The sequence below is a fragment of the Corapipo altera genome, unplaced genomic scaffold (genome assembly GCF_003945725.1).
Source record: "Corapipo altera isolate COAL_440 unplaced genomic scaffold, ASM394572v1 98, whole genome shotgun sequence".
NCBI classification, from domain to species: Eukaryota; Metazoa; Chordata; class Aves; order Passeriformes; family Pipridae; genus Corapipo; species Corapipo altera.
In genome coordinates this window covers 156,490-183,640 of record NW_020884914.1, presented here as the reverse complement: position 1 = coordinate 183,640, position 27,151 = coordinate 156,490, and the positions used below count along the sequence as shown (strand labels likewise).

The 27,151-nt window shown below is 43.2% G+C and overlaps 1 protein-coding gene across 2 annotated transcripts; it reads right to left on the bottom strand.

The window, feature by feature from the left end:
• Positions 1 to 314: 314 nt before the first annotated feature.
• On the bottom strand, positions 315 to 16,991 carry GPRC5B (G protein-coupled receptor class C group 5 member B). 2 transcript variants are annotated; one of them, XM_027654759.1, is made up of 4 exons: positions 16,881 to 16,991; positions 9,930 to 10,939; positions 5,287 to 5,399; positions 315 to 3,899 (listed from the first exon to the last, which is right to left on the bottom strand). In XM_027654759.1, exons 2-4 carry the CDS (start codon positions 10,933 to 10,935, stop codon positions 3,855 to 3,857), a joined length of 1,164 nt encoding a protein of 387 aa, XP_027510560.1. In that variant the 5' UTR covers positions 10,936 to 10,939; positions 16,881 to 16,991; the 3' UTR covers positions 315 to 3,854. The 2 variants fall into 2 exon arrangements, with proteins under 2 accessions (XP_027510560.1, XP_027510562.1); XM_027654761.1 differs by having other exon boundaries at positions 315 to 1,509.
• Positions 16,992 to 27,151: the final 10,160 nt, after the last annotated feature.

Here is a 27,151-nt window from a genome sequence, read left to right as displayed (position 1 = left end):
CCTATCCCTTCCTTTTCCCAAGCATGAGCAATTGAGCCAGGACAGGAAACTGCTGAGCCAACTGGAAAAAAAAAAATCACTAGTCTGTTAAGAGTTTGGCTGCTCATCTCTTTGACTGGCTCACTGTGGGTTTGATAGGTGCCAGAGCTAAGGGTAAGCATGGGAACGTGGCCAAAGGTGGAGGAATGTGGCCTCTAGAAGCCTGTTTCCTTCAGTTTAACTTAGCTTACACTTACAATGCTGTCTGTAACACCATCAGTTCACTGTAATGGAAAAAACTTCAGGTGGATTTTAACAGCAAGGTAACACAAACATTGTAAGTAAATAGTAAAGCCTTTATTCTCGTTAAGAACAGCATTTTGAAAATAAAACATTTGCCCATGCTTTACAACCTTTGTAGTTTTGTATACTTATGTACAGTCATCATGGTACACATTGATTGTCTTGAAAATCCTTTAAAGATGTACTTAATAAGATACCAGTATGCAACAATCAGCGGAAAAAAGGGTACGTTATAAAACACACGTTAATACATTTAATAAATATATATTATCTATCAAAAATGAGCTTTAGCTCTCATCAATTAATAAAAAGCACCTGCTTTGTAATCCTGTAAGTTGGTAGAATAGTCCAATTGTTTTATTATAAAAGCTACAATGCTCCCTTTTGTATGGCCTTTGGTTAAATCCAAGGCATCAAGCTCAAACAAAGCCAACCAAGATGCCTGTGTTTAGACTAAAAGCTGAAACAGCTAGTTCTGTAGTAGTTCATGTACCTTGTTTATAGAAACAATTGTATGTCTTGAGAGTGTTCTTCTGAAGATGCTACATATTTTCTGGCAAGCCTCAAACACCCTCAACTCATCTGAAAGCGGGACAGGATCTGTGAAGAATGGCTTTGAACTCTTTTCCAGCCATTGACCAAAAGCCAGTCATTATAAATCTTGTTTTGGTAATAGTTTTTTCAGATGCTTTGTGATTCCATTTTTCTGCATGGAAACACCATAAGCACATAACCATCAAGGGACAACACAGTAGCTTTTATAGTATAAAAGCTAATTATAATTAGGAGAACTGTGAAAGGCTTGTGCTTACTTACTTATTATGTTGTTCACAGATGCTCTACATTCTAGAAAACTTTCAAAAAAGGCAAAAGTAAATACTGTAACAAAAATATAAGTTAACATAAAGGTGCCTTTCTTCAATTACAGTTTTATTTGGGGCATTTTACATCACAGACTAGTTTACAAAAAAAAAGTTGCTTATTACTAATTGTATAAAGTTGGAAAATAAAGACCCTCCTAATCTATTGCCACACTTTCACCACCACACGTTAAACCCAATCCTGCTGATTTTTAGTTTTGTAAATAGTCCACATGACTAACCCAATGAGACTAGTCATGTGAGCAGCAGTTTGTAGGATCTGGCCTTATCTTTGCATAAGGCCTCAAATTCCAAACAACTTCATCAGAAGCAGGATTGGGAACTCTATTTATCAATTCAGTCACATCTAGAAAAAGAAAAAAAAAGTTTCTTAAGATAACTATATCTTGTACAGATTTTGTCCAAGGTCTGTAAAATGTGTATTATACTTCATCAGTCTTGGTTGTAGCATGATAAACTTTTAAAAAGAAAGCTGTCCTACCATTTGTGCCATGGTCATCTTATATGTTTTTATGATAGAGTTTTATGAGGGATTTTTTTAATTGGTTTTTAAAAGCAAAATTCTGCAGGCAAGTGATGGGTAATAGTTTTTTTATTGTTCCAAATTATGCATCATATGGGTAGCTATCATTATCTCAAATAGTCTTATTTGATCAAAGCTCTGCTTAAAACAAGCAAAATGTATTTCTAAGTCGCTGGATAGCATGCAATATCCACCCCTACCCTACTTGGTTACTAAGGCCATCTAGTTACATACAAAATGAAATAAAGGATCCCTAAAACAAGCACATGCTTCCTTTGCCTCGAGGAGGGAAGGGCAGGGGTGTGCTAACGTACTCCTTCACTCATGCATGACAGAAAAACATTGCTTCTGGAGGAGAAGGGCTTTGAAATAAACCCCCATAAGATGATCATGGCAAGAATGGCAATATATATTTTTCCATATATATATATACATATATCTGTGTGCAACACTTAGGGACTGGTCTTGCAGCCTCTGTACCTGTATGTAGACCTACTGGTGCCGATGGGACTACTCGTGGGAGTACAAGTCTGCAGGACTAGGTTCCTAATTCAGTAGAAATGGAGGTACATGAAGAATCAGGAAGACTCTTGAAAAATAAAAAGCTTGTCTTTCTTTTGCAGTACACAGCAAGTAACTTCTTTCTCTGAAGCTACTAAGCTATTCAGTTATTTGTACATTTTATTTTTTTTTAGTTTGAAAATATATATTTTTATTACAGCATATGCAAAGTTTAATTGTTATATGTTTCCTATGCCTTCAAGTAAAAACAATTAGCTTTTAGTATCGAGGAAAGCTAAGATTAACATTGGCCAAACAGTGAGGATACAATGATGTTTTCAATGTCCGATATGTATTAAATGTTAAAGAAAGGAATGATTGCTTCAACATAATGAAAAACCATGGCACAAAAAATGGGCAATGGGAACCTTTTAAATAACCTGGAGAAAACAAAGATAAAAAGGTTTGAGAAAGTCTGCCTTATATCAACTCAAGAAAATGGATGGGGAGGGGAGGAGTAGGGAAGAAACCACCTTAAATAAACAAAAACAACAACAAACCACCTCCAGCACGGAGATTCTACTCTCTAGGCACTAAAATGCACAACCACATTTAAATGCACAAATAACTGCAGTCAAGGGGACTACTCATACGAACAGGGACTAGAAAGGGAGGTCTCGACCCTACTCTGCTGCTGAGTGTCTCCCAGGGGTGGTCAGTGCTCCCCAGCTGCCCCCGCGCTCCCGCCTGGCCATCAGCCCGACCCCAGGGCTGGGCAGGGCAGCAGCGCTGCCTTTCATCCACCAGCACAACGAACTGCTGCTGCAAACGCCACCACTCACATTCCCTCCCAGCTAAACCTTTGCCAAAGTACAGCCCTGCAAGGTTCCACTGAACGGCTTCGCCTGCAGGACATGTGGGAGTGCGCAGCTCTCCGCTCGCAACCGGGATCGAGGCTGGAATAACAGGGAATCCATCCCGTGAGGCCGAGGACGGCTGCCTCTGTGCTGGACCTGCGCTTTCCCTCTCTGCCTCAAGAAGCTCCATAACTCGCGTGAAACATGCCTAGACCTTTCACCCCTCCAGAACTGCACCTCCTAGACCAGCTTGTTGAAGAGCAGTGTATCAGCCTACGGCGTAATGGGAATTTAGTTGCCACAGAGTGACAATGCTTGACTACACGTGACTGTACAGTACAGCTACATAATGAGCAAACAAGGTACTTCTCATGAGGTTTGAAATGAAGGGAAAAGGAGCAAAATGGAAAGAAGTCCTGCGTGGCAATCTCTTGTGGCAACATGAATTAAGTTTAGGTGAGAGGAGGGTATTTTGCAAGCAACTGGCAACCACCAAAAACAGGCTTGCCTGGCACACAAGTTACAGACAAGAGAATATCTTACATTTCAGAATACAATATCCCCTCTTCCAATTTAAGGTGTGCCTACTTCAATTTTAAGTTAGATTCAGCTTCAGTTTTACAATTTTGTTTCTGCAATTCTCAGTTCAATGGTGTTCACATTTAGCCAAAATCCTCTGTAGGATTTCGAAAGATCCTGGATGTTTTGTTGCTTTGTTCTGGTACTGTTATGGATTCCTTCCCTCAAAGACACACTGCCAGGGAACAACATCTGCAACAAGGATTCTTATTCTCTACAGCCTACAGCCTTTCACCAGAGGTGTCGTCCAGTGTAACTTGGCGGAGCAGTTGGTATCTGGAAATAAGGATAACAAACCCATAACTGAGAGATCTAAACTGTTCAAAAATCAGTGTTATCATGCTACATGTACATGACAGCTTTCCAGATGGTAGTTCTAGAGCAAAGTGATACAAAGAGACTCGTCTTCCACCCATACAGTGCATTCACCTCTCTGTAAAAACCATGAATATATACACACATTAATCACTATCTGATGTTCTCCATTGAGCTTCGTATCCACCTCAGAACAAAGAAAAACAAACAAAGAAACCCCCAAACCAAATTCTCAAGCTTTTCATCCTTAAACTGCCTTTTCCCTGAGCTGCACATTCTGGTATCAGAAAACAGGCAGAGATGAATCCAAACATCAGAAGGAGGCAATCCATTACTGACACAAAGCAAAGCCTTTTCATTTTACTCAAGTTGACATGTTTCACATTGTCTTACCCACACAGGAGAATTCTTTTATCTAGTCCCTCCTGTTCACTATAATCAACCAAAACTTTACTTATTTAAAAACAAAACCAGACCTGCAATCAGTTCACGTTATTTGATTTTAAATGTAGAGGTTGAGTTATGGAATCAGCTCATGATTCAAACGAAAGAAAACTCAACTCACATGAGTATAAACTGGCTCATGAGTAGATTTTTAAGAAGCATGTAGATATGCATGAAGAATGTGGGGATGAAAATTCTTCTTTTTTAAGAGTATGCCTGCTATATGAAATGTCTTAAGTGCGAATTACACATGATGTGAAAAACATTTAGAAAATCCGTTTGGCATCAGATCACTAAACCATTCTTACAACAAGCAGGCTGCAGAAAAACAGGTCTATCAAAGAATTGCATGCCAAACTATTGTCTAAGGAAGAAAAATCAATGCTATTAACATTAAAATATTCTATATTCCTCTTTTATGAACCCCTTTTCAAGAGAGGTACAAATCTGTAAGTTACAAAGAATTACATACATTTTACAAGAAAATAGAAGATGGGAAAGATCACCACTATCTGCAACAATTATTCTTATTTGAAGCAATGCACTGGCCTGTAAACATTTATGTGACTCACATAATCTTGAAAAATATCAGGTTAGAAATGGTGTCACTTAATAGTTATGTTAAATATCTTAACACAAATTAGATTTGAAAGGGCCATTGAACACGTAGTCTCACAAAAAAACTTGGTTCACTCAAGCTGCCAAGTAAAGAAATGCAAAATACTTGTTAATTACATATTTTCTAGAGGGAAGGGAAGCATTACATGCATACTTGCTGCCCGAATTTTCATTTATAGCTCTCCCCCTGCTGTGAATAAGCTACAAGCAGGTTTTTCAATTAGTAGTGGTTGTATATATCAGTGCATATCAAAGATCTCTTAAATCATCACATTTTGATACTTACAGTCCCACCATTTAGCACAACTGCCATCTCAGTTGGCTGATAAACATTGCTTCTAAAAGGAGCGCTGGGTCGGCTTCCCAAACTGCCATTTCGAAATCCTGCCGTTCTTAGTGCTGTTCAGAAAAGAGAGATCACTCTTAGAACACAATTAAAGCTGTGAAGTCACAAAGTATCTTCCTTCCATCTTACTTATTGGGAACTTTGCCACTGATTTTAACTTTCCTGTTGCCATGCCAGTTTTCACATTGCTTTCGAACAGCTGTTTCTGTTACATAGTCGGGAATGAATCAGATTTACATAAAATTAACTGCTTGCTGTGGAACAGGAAAAAATTTAATGGAACCAAATTTTTGAAGCTTAGTCTCATATCAGTGGAAGCTCAGTATCTTCAGTCACTGAAGCTCTAATGTATCTTGCACAGTGCATTTTGCAAAGTGTTGGTCTGGATACTGTGGGGTTAAGTAAAATGTATTGCAATTTGCTTTCTATCAAATTCACTGGACAGGGATCCAAAGCCTTGCTCGAGCCAGTAAGTATGCTCACAGCCCCCTGAGCATTACTTCAGCATGACTAGCATATAAGGATTTTCCAGATGTTTCAGATTATATTTACTCTGAGAAACTAGAAAGATGGAGTAAATATTGCTTTCGAATAGCTTAAACATGGCAAATGACTGAAGCAAAAGAGAAGATACCAAGTGTCCTTCTAAACGTTTACACCAGGAAAACATCAGTCTCCCCATTAATTTTACACAAGTTTGGGTTCAAGATGTATATTCTGAATGACAGAGATGCACAGTGAGGGATATACTGCTTTCTCTTTACACCAGTCTGGGGATGGACACACAAAAACTCCCTCTTTAATTTTGGGGGTAAATAATGGCTTCACTGAGTTCAGACGTGGCCAGGGAACAGAGCTCATTTATCCACACAATGTGTGTGGTTACAACGGGCAATACTCATCTGTCAGCTGGTAAATAGAAACATGCCCAGTTCAGGCACCTGGGGCAAGAATTTCTCTTAGATTTAATTCAAATTACAATTCTATGCTCTCTGGCTGAAATCGTGAATGAGCTCAAGTTTACGAGAATTACAGCACAGACTTTAATAAAGCCAGGATTTAATAGAGTTGCTCTGTGTAGAACAAGATTTAAATGGATCCGACTGCCATATGCTGTCCTCTATCCACTGCTACTCCTCTCTTTGGGAGCTGTGCACCAGGAGGAAGAACAGTATTGATTTAGCATGGAAATTTAGAAATTCCACCCTGGTAAAAATACTCAATTGTTGACTGCAGAGACACATAGACCCTTATTTGCTCTATATTTTAAAATTACATATTTTTGCAGAACACAGAAAACAAATGATGAAAATACCTAAGCTGGAATTAAGTACTTCTTTTTTTTATATTTAACCATCTCAAGGTCAGTAGCACTTTTTTGTTGTCGTTGTTGTTTGACTAGATATTGTGTGTTAAGCAGAAATGATTGCACTGGTATTTGATAGTACATATAAATAAAAAAAATATTTCTAATACATACTATCAATAAAATATTTACACATCTGCACAAAATATTTACATAAAAAGCTTAATTTCAAAGCTATCTTAAAGAGCCAGTAAATTCAATTCCATATTGCTAAATTTCCCTTCCCTATTATTGCAAAGAGTCTAAAATTTTTTAAAGATGAGAATCTGTGATAAAGCTGGTGGACAAAACACCAGCTTTTTTAGATTTTTTTTTTCCTCATACCAGTTTTACCATTTTTCCTTGTACTTTTTCCATTACTATTAAATACACGCTCTTGCATAGGGTACGTACAGGTAAAAAACAAGCAGTGCCAAGAAGATCTGAGCAAATGTGTCAAAGTCTCCTTTTAACACATATTTTTAATTTTGTTAACTTTGCTTTTAGGCACTGGCTGCAATGGTGTCTCGTAGTACTAAAAGTTATTAAATGAAATTCAAGGAGTACTGGAATTGCTTGGGCTTGGGTTTCCTGACAGCTGTAGCATTCTACATTTCACATCCTGATTTTTCATGTATAAGGCAAATTCTCTTTGCCTACAGAGGTTGCCCTACTAGTGTGGACTGCACTTCCAGAAAGCACCGAGAACTGGCCTTTGTCCAGTGTTTCTAAATACTTTACTAACATTTTTAAAAGACACAGCTATGTAAAAAACTTTTTTAAATAGATATTTCAACCTATTATATGAATATTAAAATCCCAGATAATTATGCTGTTAAAAAGATATTTAAAATACTAACTTTAAGATAGTTTTGCTTTATTAATGCTTAATGTTATTCCTGGAATAGAACAGCTCTTGTTGTGATGTGTAACTTGAAGCTACATCTTTGCTAAGAAAGAAGGAAACTAGGAGGACATATGCTTGTTTGACCCTATAGTTTAAAAGTTGTTCAGATTCTTAAAATGCCACTTAGAATCTTGAAGAAGAGCAAATTTATGGAATTGTTTGATATGAGTATTAATGGAAATAACAGGAATTAATGGAGAATATGTTTGTCCAGGCATATTTTTCTATTTCAAGCTGACTGTTTACTGAAACAAGTATTACAGTCAGGGAACTAAGAGGTGTTTTCTGGTTATCTCGTCTTCTAAAATTTCACAACGAGTAGATCTTCCATTCTTAAACATTATTCCCAAGTATAATTGAAGAAAGTACCCTTCCATTAATTTCTAAACTCTTAACAATGAATTCTCCAATTCAGTTAATTAAATGGATGAAAGAAGAGAACATTCTCTAAGTACCTGCAGAGAGCCAATTGCTAATAGACTCCAGGTGCTTTACCACTGACAACCATCAGCTGATGTCAGTGATCTGACTTAAACTGACATTTCAGCAGCTGCAATACGTGACTTGATTATTACTGCCTGTATTTACTTTAAGTCTCTAACATAATAATAAGTTTTGTCTCCAAACACTGTTGTCCAAGTCTGTGCTTAAAGAACTGCTGCAAAGGAACATCGAATCTGTTTTGATTTATTAAAAATTCCCCCATGCCGTGGCACTATGAATGACATGTATTTATTAATATAAATATTAATAAGGGCATCAGATAAGGAAATCAATTTTGTATTGTACTAAGATTCAGATAGATTAAAACAGAACATAAATTGCAGTATAATAGACACTATAATGATTTTCTAGCTATCACACATCTATCCATTTCACTGAAAAACTTAATTACTGAATGATTAGATGAAAAAGGAGTTTCCAATTCTTTTTTCTAAACACATGCATGAATTGGAATTATACAGACTGAAAGATCCAATTTTGTTCTTAGATCTGCCTCGTCTGAAATAGCTCCACTGAAGTCACTGCAGTTACCTTACTATGAAATTAATTTAATGGGAGATGGAGGACAGTTAAAAAAACCCAAAAACACACCCAGAAAAAACCAGTACTTTCAACAGTCCATAGTGCAGCTGCCTCTGTTGCTCTGGAACATTAGTAACAGCAACCATTCTTTTATCCATTTGATTTTTGTTTTACCACTGCCCTTGTGGTATCTGTTCACAGAACTTAACTCCTTTCTGTTCAAAACGTCCATACTTAGAAGGAGACCTTTAAAGTTACTGCTAAAAAACTTAAAAGAAAAATGCCTTCCTGACCTGCCATTGTGCCAAACAAGAGTGCTGTTTTCTTCTGTGTCTGATCTGTACCCAGAGGAAATCAAAGACACATACAGACAAACAGAAAGGTGAAGTGCCTGGACAATGTGCCCTAAGCCACCTTTTAGGGGCTGCCAAAGCAATGTGGCAGCTTCTGGCTGGGATACCAGGCCAGTATTCTTTTCAATTAGAGCGAATAAAAATCAGTGTGACTAGTAATGAAATCCTTTACCCAAGTGTGGGACAGCACCAGAGCACAACCCCCCTCCACGACCCCATCAGGCTCCTGCTTCCCCCTCCCCTGGTCAGAGGGTAACCCATGCATTTCTGACACGGGTTAAACAGTCAACAATGCTTTGGATCTCTTAAGCACCCAGTTGTTGCTGGTCCTTTCAGTAATCACTCCAAAACATTTTCTCTGGAAATATTAACGATGTGTCTTTGTGCATCCTTCTGTGACAAGGAAAGCAAATTACCTTGAAACCTCTGTGAAACCTCAGATGTTAAAACCTTCAGAACAAAGGCTGTCTTTGAACTTGTCTATAAGCCACTTGGCATTTTTCCCCCACAGTGACACAAAGTGGCACTAAATTAATTTTAATGGAAATATAATTAATCATAATTATTTTGTTGCTCAAGAGGCTGAGCGTTTTGTAACACAGACCACTTACTTTATTTTTTTCTTGGGTTTGGGGAAAATATTTTGTTTTAAATGTTGTTACCTGCTAATGACAAAAACTATTTAAACTATTTAAAATAGGGCTTTGCATTTCAAATTGTTCAGTTTTTCAAAGAAAAAACAACATGTGGAAGAATCCTTCTAACTTAACACATGTATTTTCTGCATTTTTCCCCCTCACTGGGTGATTTCTTAATGTAAAAGAGAACAATATGTAGTACGCAAAATATGGCATTTCTAATGACCCTTGTTTTGAACACCTGAAAAAGGTCTCATACAGACAGTTTTCTTGACTACTACAGAAAAATACAGTCCTCTACAGCAAATTCTTACCTGCGTTATGCTCATCCATTGAAAAGGCTTTGTTTTCCATGTAGCTCCGAGGAAGCTGTATATCTTCCTCAAAAGCAGTTTCGCGCATCCTTGGCTGTGAAGTATCAAAATAATTGGGAGTGTTTTCCTGCTGCGATGGAAGGATGGTACAGTGGACCTCTGGGATGGCGTGAAAAATTACGAACACCCAACCACTGGACACCAGTGCAATAGCCAGAGTGGGATCACTCCATTTGTCTCTTCTCTGTAGCTCAGCATTACCGAAGAGGTACATAGTCATCCAGGCCACCCAAATCAGAATGGAAAAAAAAAGGGTTATAATGAGGCATATTCCGTTTTTCTTCCATTTCTTAAACTTTCCACAGAGAGTGAAAAACGAGAATCCCATGGTAAATACCATCAGGAACATAACATAAATCGAAGCCATAGCAAAATCCATGGGCTCGTAGCTGCAGGCCAACTTGTTATCTCTGACAATCGTCAGTATCAACCACTCGGTTGCGATAATGACCTGCACGAGCATCAGGCAGATCGCCACCCCAGCTAGATGCCAGCCAGATGGACTCTTCCCATGGCGAACTAGTCTGCGAAGTCTCCAGGCTTGAGCTAGCAAGCACGAGAAGCACAAAGCAAAGATAACTCCCCACAGAAACCTTCGGGTAGAGCACACCATTTCATCTTCTTGTATGATGAAAGCAAACGTCAGCCCAAACAGTCCCAGAGTCCCAAAGAGAAAGAGGAAGTGCATTCCCAGGGGGCTCTTCTTCTCTTTGTCCTTGATGAAGGGCAGCCTCACCAGCAAAATCAGCATCAGCAGCAATGTGGTCAGCACACCTGCCCCTGCAACTGCCTCCAGCACGATCCCCCAGATGGCATCCAGGTCACACAGGTAAATGTACTGAGGGAGGAGATCCAGTCCGCACCCCCTGGGTGTGCTGGAGTTTTCCGAAGAGCCATAGCTGATCACGAAGAGGAGGAAGAAACCGATGGCTGGGTAGGTTTTCATTTTTCTGTCGGAGACAACAAAGTATTTGTTTAGCTGGAGCTCACTTTGGAGGATTTCACAGCAACTGGAAGCAGAGCTGGTTTCTGTGGCCCGTGTTTACTGTTTTCGCACTGTATTTGCCTGGCACAGCCTACCCCCAGCCCCCTTCGCTGCCCTCCCAGAAGCTGCTTTTGCATGTTGTACTCAGAATGCAAACTGACTCATTACTCTGTTTGCACAGACTGAAAACAGCATTGCCAAACTCTGCCCCTGCAAATATCCTAAAGCACGGCCAGAAGAAATTATGTATCCTGGTGTAAAATAATACATTATACACAGTACTTAGATACTTACTGCCTGTTCAAACTTAATACCCCATTCAAATTCAGGTACTTAAAGTATGTGTAAGTTGCACTGGGCCTGATGCAAGTGTAAGCTATACCACAAACAGACTGGTCCACAACCTCGTTCCTTTCACTGGAACAAAGGAAGAGTAAAAAGCACTTTTTAAATTATTACTTAAAGGATAAACCAGTCCAAGGAAAATAAACATTGTATTTTTTTAAAAAAAGGAAAATCTTATTTTCATGCTTGGTCAATAGTTATAATATTCACTTCTTTCATCTTCTTCCAAAGGCCAGGTATTAGATAGCATTTGCAAATGGGAATGGTTGGCTAGAAAAATCCCATATTCTGTTACAATAGTGCACACATGCAGTGTTATCAATCAGCTAGTCAAAAATGAATGACTCATTGTGCTTCTTAGCAAGTCCAAAGCCATACAAAGGAAACAAATAACAAAAAACAGAGCATCACTTTCCCAGATCCAGAGAGTAAACAGTGGTAAACTCTCCAGGAACACAACACATCTCACTTGACCATCAGGACCAAAAGCCTGGACAAATCCCAACTCAGTTTTAGGAAGAACATGGGTCAGGTGCTTTAAAAATACATATGTTATAGCATTTGTTTATATTAAGCAAAGAAAGGCAAAGGAGACTGTTAAAAGTATAACCTTTAACTGCCCAGTGTGCCTGGGTGAGAGCTGCCCCGTAAGGGCTGTCTGGAGAAACACTGCATGAACCAGCTCTGAAAGCTGACACTGGTAACCTTCACTTGCAGTCAGTGCTGCAGTTCCAGCAGGATCTTGCCCATTGATGTGAGCAACGTGCCAGGGTAAGAGTGCTCAGAGCAAGACTCCCACCTGTATGGTGTGACCATTCAAACAAAACCACCACATAAACGGGCAGTGATGTTGGTCACTGCGAGTCACTGCTCATGTGACATGTCTAGGACACAAAGCGAAAAGCAGAGAAACTGGCAGTAGCTCTTTTGTAAGTCAGACAACAGCCCTAACTGGTTACCTGTCCAAAGCTATTTCATGGATCAGAACTGCATTTAATGAAAACTTCAAAAACTTTGATGAGAGTTGAAAATGGTTTAAAGTAACAGTGCAGTGTTGTTGTGTTGAGCACAGCTGGTCATTACCAACACGAAAAATTAACATAGACTGTACAGAACTGTACAGGGTCTCTTATAGCTGAGAACTGTGGATTTTCTTCCTGTGCATTACAGGCCTGTGATGACCCAAAGTCAAATCTTGAGGATCTCAGTCTTCAAACTAATGTTTCACTGCATAATGACCAATGGCCATTTTCAACCAGACAAGATGATGGAGATTGTAATGTTTCCTATTTGAGGCACCAAGACAGCAAATGTGCTAATATAAATGCATAATGACTCTGTGGTCTTCACTCACACAACAGACGAAACATCCTATTACAAACCTTCATCTCAGAAGTGGGAGCTGTGACAAATAATGTGATCTGGGCTTGAACAAACATGAAAAGGGCAATCGACAATCTTTGCTTGCCCATAGAAATTAGCATATCTTTGCACTGCTGAAAGGGTTGCAGTGTTCTAATGATGCAATGTCCTGCACCTGATGACAAATGAATTGGGATTTCTACATATCTTTAATTTACTTTATGATGAATTGGTAGAATATATACTTGTTTATAACATCTGATTTATAAAATAGGTTTCTCAGTGACTCTGTCACAACAGTCATGTTAAAAACACTGACCTTACAGACAGAAAACTAATCATCAGTGAAATGTATTCAGTTTTGTATTGAATATGGTTACACTCAATAAATCTCCTTGCCTCGTGAGTACATCATTAACTAGAAGGAAACATTCTGAAGGTAGTTCTGCAATTCCTTCTTCAACTAGCAAATTTACTGTAGAGTATCTGAAATGTCCTAAAAAGTGTGAAATGGTCAGTGCCTGCTGACACAAAGAGAGGCAATCCACTGGGATCTACTAAGGCAATGCTGCAAACCAGTGGTACCATTTCAAGGAGGAGGAGGTCATGTGGAAAATGATTCAAAATTCATTCTAAATGTCACCCAAACTGGAAACAATAAACAGCCCTTAAGTGAGGGCCATGTTAATTTTCCACTATCCCATCACTTACAAATTATGATAAGCATGGACTAAATTGCTTTCAATACTAGCTTTGTTTATTAGCTACTCTCCAAAAACCTGGGGGGTAATGAATTAAGTGCAAGTATCCCCAGTTCTAAGATATTTTCCAGTTTTCTGGTTACTTTATTCATGTCATGTAACCCTCATGTGATTGAGCTATTCTAGGACAGTCTGTTTCCATGGAGATTGTGCTGCATGGGTAAGCAGTCATATTGTCAGCCCATCATTTGTTTCCTCTTCCTATTTGGAAGTGTTTGGGAGGGGGGAAGGGAGGGTTAATGAATTTAAGTATTTCCCCCTCCACGAAGAAGTGCTTTCTTTTGGAAAGGGAAAATTAAGCTGTGAAAAAACATATTGAGCATTCAGATAAAAATATATCCTGAAATGTAGAGATGTTCAACTCAAGAGGAGTTTTCTCAAGTTACTTCCATCTGTGAAATTACTTTTGGGAAAGCTGATGGAGATAAACAGTGGTCCTCTTAGTAAGGTTCTAGACTGCTACATCACTGACCAAGAAATCTCTAGGACTGCTGACAGGTACTCCTGGTGTGAAATCATTTCCTACCAAATGTCAGTTAAGTCCCACTGAACACTAGATCCTGCCCAGACCAAAGCTTGCAAGCAGAGCTTGAAGTCTCCAAAGGAGAAATCTTTTCCTCCCCACTGGTATGAATACAGCAGTTTGTTTCCAACCTGTTTACTATGTATTTCTGCCTGACTGGGTAAAAACTGGCAATAATAATCAACCCCCTGTGATGACACTAATGAAAAAATCCCCTTTCTAGTGTTGGTACTCAGGACTGGACACAGACAGTTGTAAAAACAAGGGAAAACACTGCATTACAACATACAAGTCTTGCAAGGGAATACCACAACTTAAGCTAAAACGAGAGACTAAATAATTTGAAGGTAAAACTGTAAAGTTTTTTTTCCAGAAAAGTTGCTTTGGAAAAAAGAAATATATCAATATGGGTGTTTTATTCAAATAGTGTCTTCCTCAAGCCTGTGCAGTGTGTAGGATGGCAGAGTCCTGTGTCTGAGATTTTGTAGTAAAATCTGTCTGCACATTCTCGCTGGTGGTTACCTAAATCAGTTACTGTAGAGGAGGAGTATTTTTACCTCTTTATGTCTAGATTAGCTCTTACCAAAGTTATGCAACCTCACTGTAGTAACAATAGCGCTCTTCTTGGCTGGCACTTCATTCCTATTGCCAGAGAACTACAGCAATAGTAATACAGGAATGCCACAGAAACATTCCAGCACAGATACAGTAAGTGGCAGCAACACAGCCCCCACATAGTTGAATGAACGGTTCATACAGAAGGAAATCAACGACTTCCACCACCCCACCCCCATTGCTCTCCAAAATTTTATTTTGGTAAAGCTATTAAGGTAACATACCTAAACCCAGAGCAACCAAAAGCACTTAAAATGAATCAAGGAGCCTTACACATTTCAGGCAAAAGCAGCAAACAATTAGCAGGACAGCTCTCAATGACAGCTGTAATAACTCCACAGAGTGCAGTCTCCTATCTTACATTATCTGGCATAGAATCACTATAGAAATTGCAGACACAAAGCTGCCCCAGCAGGTATGAAGTACAATTACAAGCAACTAAGCAGAAACAGAAAATCTCACAGTTGTCATCAAAAAGTTGTCATGGTTAAAAATCAATGAGGCTTTCCATAACTAAAGTCTTCTGACCAAAACTTGCACATATCCAGTCAAAAAGATACTGCTGTATGCTGCTACATAAATCTGTAATGGTGTGAAGATTTAGGGTTAGGCTATTCATGGTTAGCTGTTTTACCTCTTCCATATTCTAATGTTAGTCAACAGACACGGGAAGATGCATCCAATCACAGAGAAGAAAAACAATCTAGTAAATATCAGCAATAGTAGCACAAATAGTAACCTGCCTGCCACACAGACACAAGACTGGTTCACTGTGCAGTTTCCAAAAGAAAACTGCCACCACCACGAAGTGTTGTGGAGAGATGCTAGTGAGTGAGGAATTAATCACAACACGGGATCTCTGCCAGCTGCTTTTGATCAGATCAGAAGAATGAGCTTCGGGACTGATAACAGAGCAGCAACAGCCAAGTTGAGATCAGACTACCCAAGAGATGTGTGTTTTTCCAGAATAATAATTAATAGTGCAATTGTGCTTTGTAGGCAAAAATAAAGCAGTGATTTTGACAGCCCCTGCATTAGATACACATAATGCTCTGCAGAGCCTCACGGTTACAGAAAGCAAGACCCCGCTCCAAAAAGGACACGTGGAAAAAGTGCTGCTTTCATTTAGAAATATTTTGTAACGCTGAATATTATATGAAGTGATCTTGCTAATGTTCTAGGTGCTCACAATTCCCTTCGGTCAGATTCTGTGAATCGCCTGTGCCTGGATCCTTCTGGCCATAGTGCCTAGAGTAGATTTCACAACCGATAGCAATCAGTGACAGTAATCAATGTTTTTATTTTCTTTGCTAATTCTCAGACTGTTTCTATTAATGTCACAGCCTTCTAACAGATGGGTTCTGTCACCTGATTTCTCCTGATGCAGCGAGAGGACACCTCAACCCCGATATTCCCTGCTGGTAAGCAGCAAGCGTATCCCCAATGAACAGGTACTCCGTGCTAGCGCTGAGCACCAACCTGGGTGTTTGGGTTCAGCGCGCAGGAAATCCTGTTAGCCTTGAGATAAACATTAGGGCAGGTGTAAACAAAGGGTTCACATAAGTGCTAAATCCTATCACTGCGTGGCTTTGCGGAGAGGTAACACAGAGACGGGGCTTTTATTAACTAGAGAGAAAACTGCTCCGCACCCGCACCCAGCCGGGGCTCCCGCCAACCCCGGGACCGGACAGGGGCGGCGAAAGGCCAACAAAAGGCTCTTCCCCCTCGGCCTGTACCCCGTTACTGCTGCCCTTGAGCTCCCGCTGGGGAATGCGATGCGATGCCGGGCTTGGCTGCAGCTCCCCCGCGAGCGCGGTGCGAGGCCGAGCGGCCCCTCCGTGCGGCCGGTACGCGGCTGCCGCTCCGGGCTCCCCTTAATCCGCCTGCAACCTCCGCCTCCTCCTCCTCCCCGGACGATGCCTATCCCGCTCCAGCCTCCTCTCTTTTGTCCCTTCGCCCATTTCTCTCTTTGGTTTCTTTTCCCCGTCTCTCCCTGCCCCGCCTGTCCCCACTCTCCCAACTCCACTATCCTCCTCGCCAGCTTTCCTCCCCGCTCCCCGCCGCGCAGCGCAGCCCCCTGCTCCAGCCCCCCCCATCCTGCCCTATATCCCGTCTAATCCCCCCCGGACTCCTATATCCAGCCTGTTGTCTGCTGGCGGCCACCGGGCTAATTCTGCGGGCAGCGCAGGGCGCAGAGCCGGGCGAGCGGCTCCGCTGTGCCCCCCCCGCCCGCAGCGCTGCTCCGGGGGCAGCCCCCCGGACCCGGCTCCGGTGTCCCCCCCGTCTGGCCGCCGGCTCACCCGCTGTCTTGCTGCGGCCGAGGGCGGCGGGGCAGCTCTGTCCGCCAGCCCGCCGCAAGTCACATCCCGGCACCGGCGGCGCGGCGGCTCCGCGGCGGGGAGCGAGCGCAGCCCCGACCCGCCCCGCGGCGGCTCATGGAGCGCCCGGCCCGGGCAGCGCCGTGCGGGTGCGGTGTCCGCCGCGATCTGCGCCCGCCGCTCCGCCGCGCCGCGGACAGCCCCCTCCCACCGCCCCGCCCTCCCGGCACGGCGCGGATCGGATCGGCACGGATCGGCACGGCGCTGGGGGGATGAGCTCGGCGCGGCACTGCCCGGTTGGAGCCGGGCCGGTTCAGCGGCGTCGAGCTGCCTCTGCTCGGCGGGGCCGGGCGTACCCCGGGGACAGCGCGCCCCGCGACACCGGGGCCCCCGGGGCTGCTCGGCACCCGGGGGAGGGGGGCGGCCGCACGGCGAGGGGAGAGCGCACACGGACCTCGCTCAGACACTCACACACACACTCATAGGCACACGCTGATACTCACACACACACTGATACTCACACACTGATACTCACACACACGCTCACACACCCTCGCACCGCAGGTACAGCCGGGCACGTATCGCCGCTGCGAGCGCACAGTGGGACACACACATGGCCGCAGCTCTACGTGCTCAGGTGATGTGACGGCAGGACAGAGCGCAGGGCGGGAGCGGGCACGCAGCACACAGACGGGCGTTCCTGCCTGCTCCTGCCTCCGCAAAGCAGTGCGAGGGCAAGCATTGGGACCCCCCTCCCGGGCGGGCTGGCTGCGCACGCACACTCCTATGGCCAGGTGTGGGACTGCAAAGGTGAGGGGGTTTTCAGCCCTCTGACAGCGGGAGATTTTGCAAGAGGCTGGATACGTTCACCAGACCTGCTCTGGATTCAGCTTCCGACCTGCCGCAGCCTGAGACAACAGCTGAACACTTGGAAGAGAAAAGCTGGGAGCCTGCGTATCGTGCAAGTGACACTTCACCGGCTGCTCACGCAGCAGCGTTCGGGAGCAGCCCCTGCACACGAGGCCCTGCAAAGGCGATGCTGGGGACTGCTCGCTGTCTGCCTCCCACCTCCCAACGTGCAGCTGGTCTCCTACTTTCCAGCTTCACGGCTCAACTCCGAGACAGTCGTAGACAGGGCTTTCTACAAACTCCAGGAGGAGTTATTTGTAGGAGGGAAAGACAGTCAGGCTTAGCATAAAATGAGCAGCAGAAACTCATTTGCCTTTTCAGCCGGTTAGAGTCCATCTGTGTGACACGTCCGTGACCAGCACCCGCGTCGTGTTATGTATCCCTGGGTTGTGCTTTCACTTAAACTGTAGCAAAAATTTGGGCAGGTACAGCCAACACGAAGTCACCAGTGAGGAGTGACCTGTGTGTGCCCTTCCTCAACGCAGGCAGCACCCTGCCCTTCTTGCCAGGTTTCCGTATCCAGAGCCTTCCAAAAGGAAGCGTCTGCCCTGAAATGTGCATTCTTCAGCACAGCAGAACTGTAACCTTTAGACAGGCTCTTCCTAATATGCGTGGGCTTATTTATCTGTCATTTATGATACCTTGGGGGGTTACCTGAACTTCTCAGCATGGCTGACATGGAGTAAATCGGATGGTGGGGTTGGACTGTAATTGCCTGCGTTTAGGCAGAGCAGCAGGATGAGAAAAGCTGAGGCGGAGGAACAATTTCACATTTCTGCTTTTTTCTCTGTTTCTCTACCTTGCTGATTCCAGATTGTAGGCACTGGCTTTATTTGAGTCACACGTAAGCAATATACCCTTCCCCTGCGTCAGTCAATAGCTACATGCTGTTCAAAGTTAAGCAGGATAATTTTACAGAAACTGAGGTGGTAAGAGGTGAAGCTGCTGTAAACTGCCCAAGGTCACTCAGCAGTCTGGCAGGAAAGTAGAAAATACGGATTCACCAGATCAGTCTGTACCCCTGCTCTGGCTTGGGAGCCTGAGCCAAGCACCCAAATACTACAGTACCAAGTAAAGACCTTTTTGTGTATAAATAAACACACAGAGTTCTCTGTGCCATGCTGGATACAGAGAGGTAGATCAGGGAGAGGGATGAATCACAAGGATTCATGTACTGTCGGTCTTGGCTGGCTCACAAGGGAGCAATGTACTGAGCCCTTCAGCAAATGCAAATCTCGGGCATTGTTCCCTTCTTCCTGTGTCTCTAACACAGCCCTGGTTCCCTGAAGGAAATGGCCTCCCTCTTTTGCCTTGTACGGATAGAACAAGAAAGATAATGCCCCTCTCAACCATTACTAGTGGGTCATTGCCGAATAGGGCTGATTTCTGTCCTGCTGAAGCAGTTCTTAGTGTTAGCTACCAGCAAAATGTGTAGGACAGGACACTGAGTCATCAAGGAAATTATAGGAGGACTTGGTAGAGTAGATGAACTAAATCACAGCCCCTCTTGCATTACTTTCTTACTAGTTAACTTCGAAATATGCTCTGAAAATACACTTTTATTAAGGAGAAAAGTATTTCTATCAGTCAATCACTAAGTCACCAGCACCTTCAGCATTTCCTCACCTCGAGAGAACATCTATAAGGACGGAGTGGCTGCTGTGACCCCGATGGACTGTGTGCATTCCTGGATTTTACACGGTGCTCCCAGCTCCTACAACGTTTCCTGGGACCCTGCAGTGGCTGCAGCCAGTGTCTGCTTGCACATGAGCAGTGCTTGGAGGAGACTGGGGAAGGGGGGACGTATGCAAGGCCAAAGTAAAGGAGAAATTTAAAGACTTCTGTTTATGCCATGCAATACTTCCCAGAGCTGGTGGCTTAAAGGGATGTAAGTTTAGTGCTTTTCTTCGTCTCTGGAATAGTGAAGAACGTGTGTGTTATCTATTTGTTTTTATTTTAGACTGGTCATATATTATGCTCAAATTTAAAAACTCACCACTTTTCAGGAATTCTGCTATCCTATTTCCTACAGCACACATTTGGTCTTTGAAGAGATATTTAAGTTTTTTTTCCCCAAATATTTGGTTTCCTGCTTGTGACAATAGGTAAACAGAAAGTCTGTGTGGTGCTGCATATTCCCATTTTCTTCTCTTCTGCAGCAGTGCTCCTAGCAGGATTTGACAGCAGGGAGTGAGTCTGTTAGAGCAGTGCTGAATGGGTACCACTCACCCATCAGTGAATACCAAATCCATATCGCCACTGACTGCCATCCTCATTTCGGATTTTTTCTGCATCCCAAACTGAGATCAAGGCAATTTCCATCCTCTGTTCTCTTCTTTTCCTTCAGAAATCCAGGAAGGTGTCATGCCTATTGCAGGAGCAGGCACAGAAGCTGTCCCAACAGTATTTCACCAACAGCTTCCCTATTGTACAGCGGCTCCTGCAGAACCTTTTCACTGGGTTGAGCGATTTTGCAGCTCCTGCCAGCACGGAACTGTGCTTGTGCCAGTGCAATTTAACTGGAATATTTCATTAAGAGATCAGCAGTAGGCACATGGAAATGACAGCGATCATTAAGTCTGCATTACTACTCTTTGCATTAGGGATTGTGTCGAGGCCCCAGGCACAGACAGGGCTGTGTGGCACGAGGGGAAGCCAACCCTCTGTAAAGCAGTTTGTTTTCCAGCAGCCTTGGAAAGAATACCCTGAGACAGACCGTGTGCCTTAATCGTGGGGCAGCCCAGCTCTGTTATCTCCTCCTGGATGTGGAGACGCCCCAATAATGGATATGACAGAAGAGAATATGGAGATACCAGGTGAATTTGCCCCAGCGATGGTGTGCGGTTGATTCACACCATTTCTGACCCCCAAGCAGAGGTGCTTTTCATTACACAAATCCCTGCAGCGTGATTAGTTTGCCTAATACTTGCCCTGCTTTTTCTCAGGGCAGGATACAAATCCTGGTGCTCCCATTGGTTGCCAGCGTCAAGGAGACAGCAAGATTTGTGTGACCACCGTGAGATGATTTCTCTGTTGCTGCAGAGGGTTTCACACGTTGCTCCTTGCACTGCCCAAGGCAGAGTCTGCTCTCCACAGTACTCTGTTAAATGGGTCTGGGTGACTAAATGTGGTTAATGAGGAGAAGGGGGGAAGGGGAAATGAGAGAAGAAAAGAGTCTTGAAATCGATATGAAGAAAGAGATGGATGTCAGAAAGGAGATGGATGCATGGAGGAGAGAGAAAGAAAGAATTAAGGAGAAATGTAATCCAGAAGAACTTGTATCCATGGCACAAAAGAAATTTGCTCTCAGGTTGGAGGGTGTGGGTAGGTGTCCATAGTGTTGGATGTCACATCTGGGTTCAGATCCAAATTATACCTGGTTTTCAACTTGGGTTAGACAAACCAAGGTGAGAACACACCTTTTACAGCTCTGCACCTACTAATAATTCTTTTTCTGTATGGTAATATGTATAATCTGTCCTTCACCCCATCGCTTGTCTGGACATACACTGTATGGGAAGGCAGTGAGTCTCCTCCACTTACCAGTCACAGCTCTCCACACCAGGACAACAGAGCAGGAAATATTTACAATGCAGTCAATGTGATATTTGTTTGTTTTCTTAACACATTATTTATCACACTATTAATGCATAAATGCTACTTTAAACTGAAGAGAAACATGGATGAGTTTTAAGATTTAATGCAGCAGCTGGTAGAATTCAATTAAAACACAATTTGAATCAAGATGATCTGTGACACCAGGCATGTGATTATGGGAATTTGCACACCTTTGAATCTCAATTTCCCAAGGAAAACCACCAGAGACAGATATTTAAATCAGCATATCTCTGATTTATTGAGTTATTGCTGTACCCTCTCTGAGGCTCTGGCTAGATACCTCTCAAACTGGCCAAACGAGTTAGATTTAAAAAGTTTATTCTTGACCTTTGCTCAGGCAAAGACCCAATTGGATTAAAATAAATTTGATCAAGCAAATGATTTGTGGCTTTCTGTTCCAGGCACGAGAAAATTTCCTTAAAACTGCATATATTGGAGAGCTGGTGACCCTGACCAAGAACAGCAATTTCCACTGGAGAACCTTGAGCTTCCTTGTGGTGTGTAGCTGTGGATGGTGGTGGTAGCAAAAAGGTTTCTTAGAGTGACTGCTCTGCAGCAGGGAATGACATGGAATGGCTGTGGAGCAGAAACCCTCCCTCCACCCACTGTGGGTTCTCATTTTTCCCATAAATCACACACTCTGGTCCTGACCCATCCGTTCAAGCAGTTCTTGTATTCCTTTAGGTTTTAAACAAGATGCAGCCATCTCTGTAAGGAACATGATGTGTCTAAATGTACAGTGGAAATGTTTCCTTATCTGTTGCTGCAAAGGTTGTCTTGGCCATCACATGCAGCCAGGCTGTGGCACGTGGCTGTGCTCACAGATGCCATTGTGCTCCAGGCTGGGACACAGCCCTGTCTAGGGCTGCTGCAGAAAAATGTTACAGTCACCTACAACTCACATAGAGATTTTCTGCATCCTGTTCCCTCCTCAACACCTTAAAGGTATCAGCTGGTGTAACTGTGACACCCTCCGATGGACTTATGTTTCAAATGGGCTTGATTTATGAGTGCTTTTGTTTATATCTGCTGGTTTTACACTTACACTGAGGTGTAAAGGTTTTGGTTTTTTTTTTTTGAATTCTGCTAAGAATGGTGTTGACAGCTCTTGAGGAGGTGGGAAATCACGCTCAGAAATTTTTCTGGCCTTTCTGTTTGTGGACTGTTTATGTATCTAAACCCTCCCCCCACAAAAAAAAAACAAAAAAAAAAACAAAAAACCACGGTTTTATCCTGACAGAATATTGAACAATCCCCTCTTTGTGAGCTGCCGAGGGTTTCCGTTGCTGAGACTGTCACCTGCTGGCCACAGAGCAGCTCGCTGGAATCTCGGGAACAGCCTCAGAGGCTGATGAATTCAATACTCGGCTTTGCCTTTATAAATTACACACTGAGATGTTCCTGGCTTATCTAACTGTAAACAGAGCAGTAATTCTGTAAATGGAGGTAGACCAGGAATCCAGAAATCTTCCTCATTTATAAAATGACCAGATTTCATGGAGTTTTAATGCAAAGGAAGTCAGGATCTCATCACAGTGAAGGTGTGGGGTAAATTGCTAGTTCCCATAAACTTAATGAGAGCAAACTAAGCCATAACCAACAGTAAAGGGAAAGTGAAAAAAACTGGGAAAAGGACCAGTTATTCCATCTCTGGTGGATTTTTGTCACATTAGACCATGGATACAAGATGACCTTAAGAAAGGGTCACCTCTTTGTATTGACCAGCAGAGCTCAACAGGAATCAAAGAACCTTTACTGAAGATCAACACTACAGCTTTTACGGGAAAGAGAAGAATTGCTCTGAAAAGCTTTTTCAACCCCGTCCTTGTCCTGCCTTCCCATCTGTTGTCACTGCTAGCTTATTTTCTGCCAGTCTTTGGGCCAGAATGTCAACTGGTGTAAACCTGAGCAAGTCTGGATTCGCAGCTGGAATGTGGTATTGAAGGGTCATTCATTCTCCCCATTTCGAGGAGTGCCCCCCAGTTCCTCCCCAGACCTGACAGCAGGTTACTGCAGTGCCTGAAGTGCACTGTTCAGCTGGGATTTTTCTGTTTCAGACCCAGAAATGAGTTCTGAGCTGGACAACTGCACCTGTTTTTCCAATGGAGCACCACTCTTTATAGTTCTTCCTAAAAATTGGTGGCTTTTTCTTACATAATTGAGCTGTATTACTGGCATCCTGCAGGATTGCTCTTAGGAAAGGAAAGCCGTAGAGGCTGTTTCATTACAATTATCCTCAGCTAACTTGGTGTTACACAAGGGTATTGCTGCCTGAAAGCATGTCTAAAGTAACCCTCAAGCTTACTGCTGCATGTTGTACTGAAACTTTAAAGAAGAGATTTTTTTTATGGATTTTTTCATATGCCTCTTAGTTTACATCTGTAAAAAATAGATTGCATGCACTTGAAAGTATGTCTGGAGTCAATCCCTAGCACTGAATCTATGCAAAGTGGTCATATTTTTATTTCTTATTAGTTTAGGGTTTGTTTAGGTTTTTTTTTCTGTGAAATGGGTTTATTATTTCCCTTCACTTTATTCTTGTGCTTGGACACTTACAAGCTTTATTGTTGTCAGAGAACACTCTGTGCCTGGATGTCTCTCTTATGAAAGCAAGTGTCTGGTTAAGCAGAAAACCAGAGAGATTAGAGATTGCATGGAATTCCACTAAATTCAGTGAAAAGAGTAATTTCATAGAATTTAGGATCAGATTTCAAATGCATTTCATGAGAGACTTTCGACTGGTGCATTAATACAGGATGGATAATGCTATTTACCTCCCCTACAGTTACCTCACCACTCAGTTGTGTGCTGTTGTAAAGAGCAAAGCACTTTACAGTGTCAAGAGGACTTGGAATCCTCTGGCTTACAACCAGGTAAACCCTGGGGCCAGTTCTCAAACACCAATGGGGAAAAACCACAGCTTCTACAGCTTCATTGAGAGCACGAGGCTTTGCCTGAAATGCTCTTTTCAAATTTGTGAATGCTAAACTAGAAAAAATTCCCCTGGCTTCCTTCTCTGCTTTCCGCCCACACTTCTCAGCGAGTCATTTCCTCGGAGCTGGTGGGATCTTTATTCAGGCAGAGAATGGTTGGGGAGCGTTGTTGCTGTAAGTACCATGCAGGCTTGGGAGTGTGGGCTCTCCAGGGCCATCAGGCAGCCTGTGCAGTCCCATCTCTCCCTTTATTTATCACATGGAGATAGATTCCCTTTAAAACTGCTCTTTTGCTGGTAGATTTAGTTTGCATCAAGACTTAGTGTGAGTTAATATTCTTTTTGAGGGTAAATAAAGGGCAATGAAGATCTAGCCTAAAAAATGCAGCCTATGAATTTTATCCCTGCACTGCACATTCATTTTAATGGTCCTTGCTGTGTGTTTTATTGAGGCTGAGTCATAAGCAGATCTTACTGCTTTGGAAGGAAGGAAATGAAGTTTGGGCAAAAACATTACTTGTCACAAATGGATCCAGCAAAGAGACTGCTCAAGCTGTGAGAGCACAGTGATGTATCTCATCAAAAGGGAGAGTTGAAGGTCAAAAAGAAATTCTTTCTGCTGCATTACTGTTTTCATCACCTGAAGCTTGTCTGGACTCAGTGGTATTTCTGGTGACAGGGCCATCACAGTGAGACAAGCCAATCCTGCTCATGTGCCTTCCCTTAAAAAACAGTCCCAGAGCTAACAGGGACTGTTAACTGGTCTTGTATTTCAGTGTTAGAGTAATGAACATTTGTCCATGGCTTGGGGCTGCCACAATTGCTGCTGGGACTTGGTCAAGGCAAGGCATTTTTGACTGAGGTTGTTGAGGAAGGAGAGCGAAGCTCTTGTGTTATGGCAGCACCTCTGTGGGATGCAGGACAGTTCCTTTTCAGCTGCCCTTAGGAGTGCTGCCCTTGGCTGGGGAGGAGAGTGGGGAGCCACACAAGCTGAGCTGGACAGCCTGGGAGAAGGTGCTCTTTGCTGGGCAGAGTCAGCCATGACTAGCAACGTGTGGCAGAGCATCGACCCTGTCGTTGGAAGTCACCTCCATCCCACATCCTAAGTGGGACTGGGCTGCAGTGTAGTGCAGGAGAAGTCATGACACTCAAAGAGGGATCTTTCATGCCCTTTATCACAAATAGTACCTATTTTTTGTTTATTTTTTTATTGTATTATGTTATGCCCAGTTTGTTTGTGCTCCTTAAGGCAGGAACCGGATCAGGAGTTCCCTCTGAAGCAGAGGTTGGTGGCTGCCCTTTCTCTAGGATGCTGCTGAGCACATTCAGAGGGAAGATCTGAGGCCTGGGCAGGGGACTGGAGACAGGGAACACAGCACAGGAGCAGGAACAGCTTGGGCACAGAGATCAAGGTACTGCAGAGGAGTGGGCAGAAGGCAGCCAGGCTTGAGGCTCCCCAGGGATCCACTTGGACAGGCACAGCTGGCTGCAGCTCAAAGTGCCACTGACTTGCAGCCAAGCCTTGAAATAGGGTAGGCAGAGAGCGACGTGTTCCTTCTCTGATAGTTTGACTTTGAATTTGTTTAGAAAGTTAAGTGTCTTTTTTTTTTTTTCCCTTTTCCCTTCAGGTGAAGCCTGGCTGTTCTACATCAGAAGCCTTTTGATATTCTTCAGGGAGCACACCATGAGGGAGAGGTTTAGATGTATGTAATCCAAACATCTGGACCTTTCACCCTCTCTTTTTGGTGCAAGATGCCACTGCTGTCACACTTTGAGAGGCAGTGAAAGGCCAGGGACACTCATTTGTCAGTATGTCTTTATAGGAGCCATTGTCCTGCTGACATGAGGTGGCCTGAGTGTGCTCCCTCCTGCCTCCTGGGCAGGACTTCCTCTGCATTCCCTGGAGCTATGGAAGGGCAGGTTGTCCTCACTGCAGCCAGTTGGAAAAGTGGAGAGTCTGAGGCCTACAATGAGACAGCAGCTTTTGAAGGGGCTCTCAGTGCCTCCAAACAGGGCCAGACTGGTGCGCCTATGGATTAAATTATCACTAGCAAAGCAGCCTAGCAAACACAGCTGTGGAAATGTGGCCCTTTTCTTTTACCCTTCTTCCCTTTGTCCAGCTGATGTTCCTCCTACAGAGGGATTTTATTTTGTTAGGGTTCAGGCTTAGGCTGCAAATCTGGCTTATCTTGGAAGGGGCTTTGGAGGACATCTGATGTTTCTGAGAGTCCTGGCCATTGAGGGCCACGTTCCCCCAGGCTCCTTCTGGTTTCTGGTCTTTCGTGGGGTTAATATTGCAGTAGGGAAGAATAAAAGGCCCTTTCCATCTTTAGGATCTAAAATGAATGAACTGAACAGAAAGAAAGTTACAAACTTCATTTTAGAAATATTAGTGGTTGAATTTCATGAACTTCTTTGCCTTAAGGAACGATATCCGAACAGGTGTTGCACATGCAGGAAGTCTCTGGATAAATCCAATGTACACACAGTCTCTCCAGCATCCCTGGAAGGGTGACATTTGTTGGCCATGTACCCCAGCCCCAGAGTGCTCCCAGCTCACAGGCAGGACCAGGGGCTGTGCCTGGGCAGGAGCTGGGCTACCACAGCCACAGATTGGAGTCTGCAAGTGCTTTTAAAATATTTGGTTTTGCAAACATGGATAGAGCAGCATTGTGTTTGTTTAGCAAGCCCCCAGGTGTCATGGCACTGCAATTGTTTTCAAACTCTGACTTGCTCAGTGGAGGGGTCCCACTCCTGAGTGTGAGCACCAGCCTCCTGCAGACACAGCTCCAGG

Excerpts from the sequence above, each read along its gene's own strand:
- GPRC5B (XM_027654759.1), bottom strand. The coding sequence starts at position 10,935 with ATGAAAACCTACCCAGCCATCGGTTTCTTCCTCCTCTTCGTGATCAGC. Across the intron at positions 5,400-9,929 it reads AATGGATGAGCATAACGCAG|CACTAAGAACGGCAGGATTT; the intron begins GTAAGAATTTGC and ends TTTTCTGAACAG. Across the intron at positions 3,900-5,286 it reads TTGTGCTAAATGGTGGGACT|ATACCAACTGCTCCGCCAAG; the intron begins GTAAGTATCAAA and ends CCTTATTTCCAG.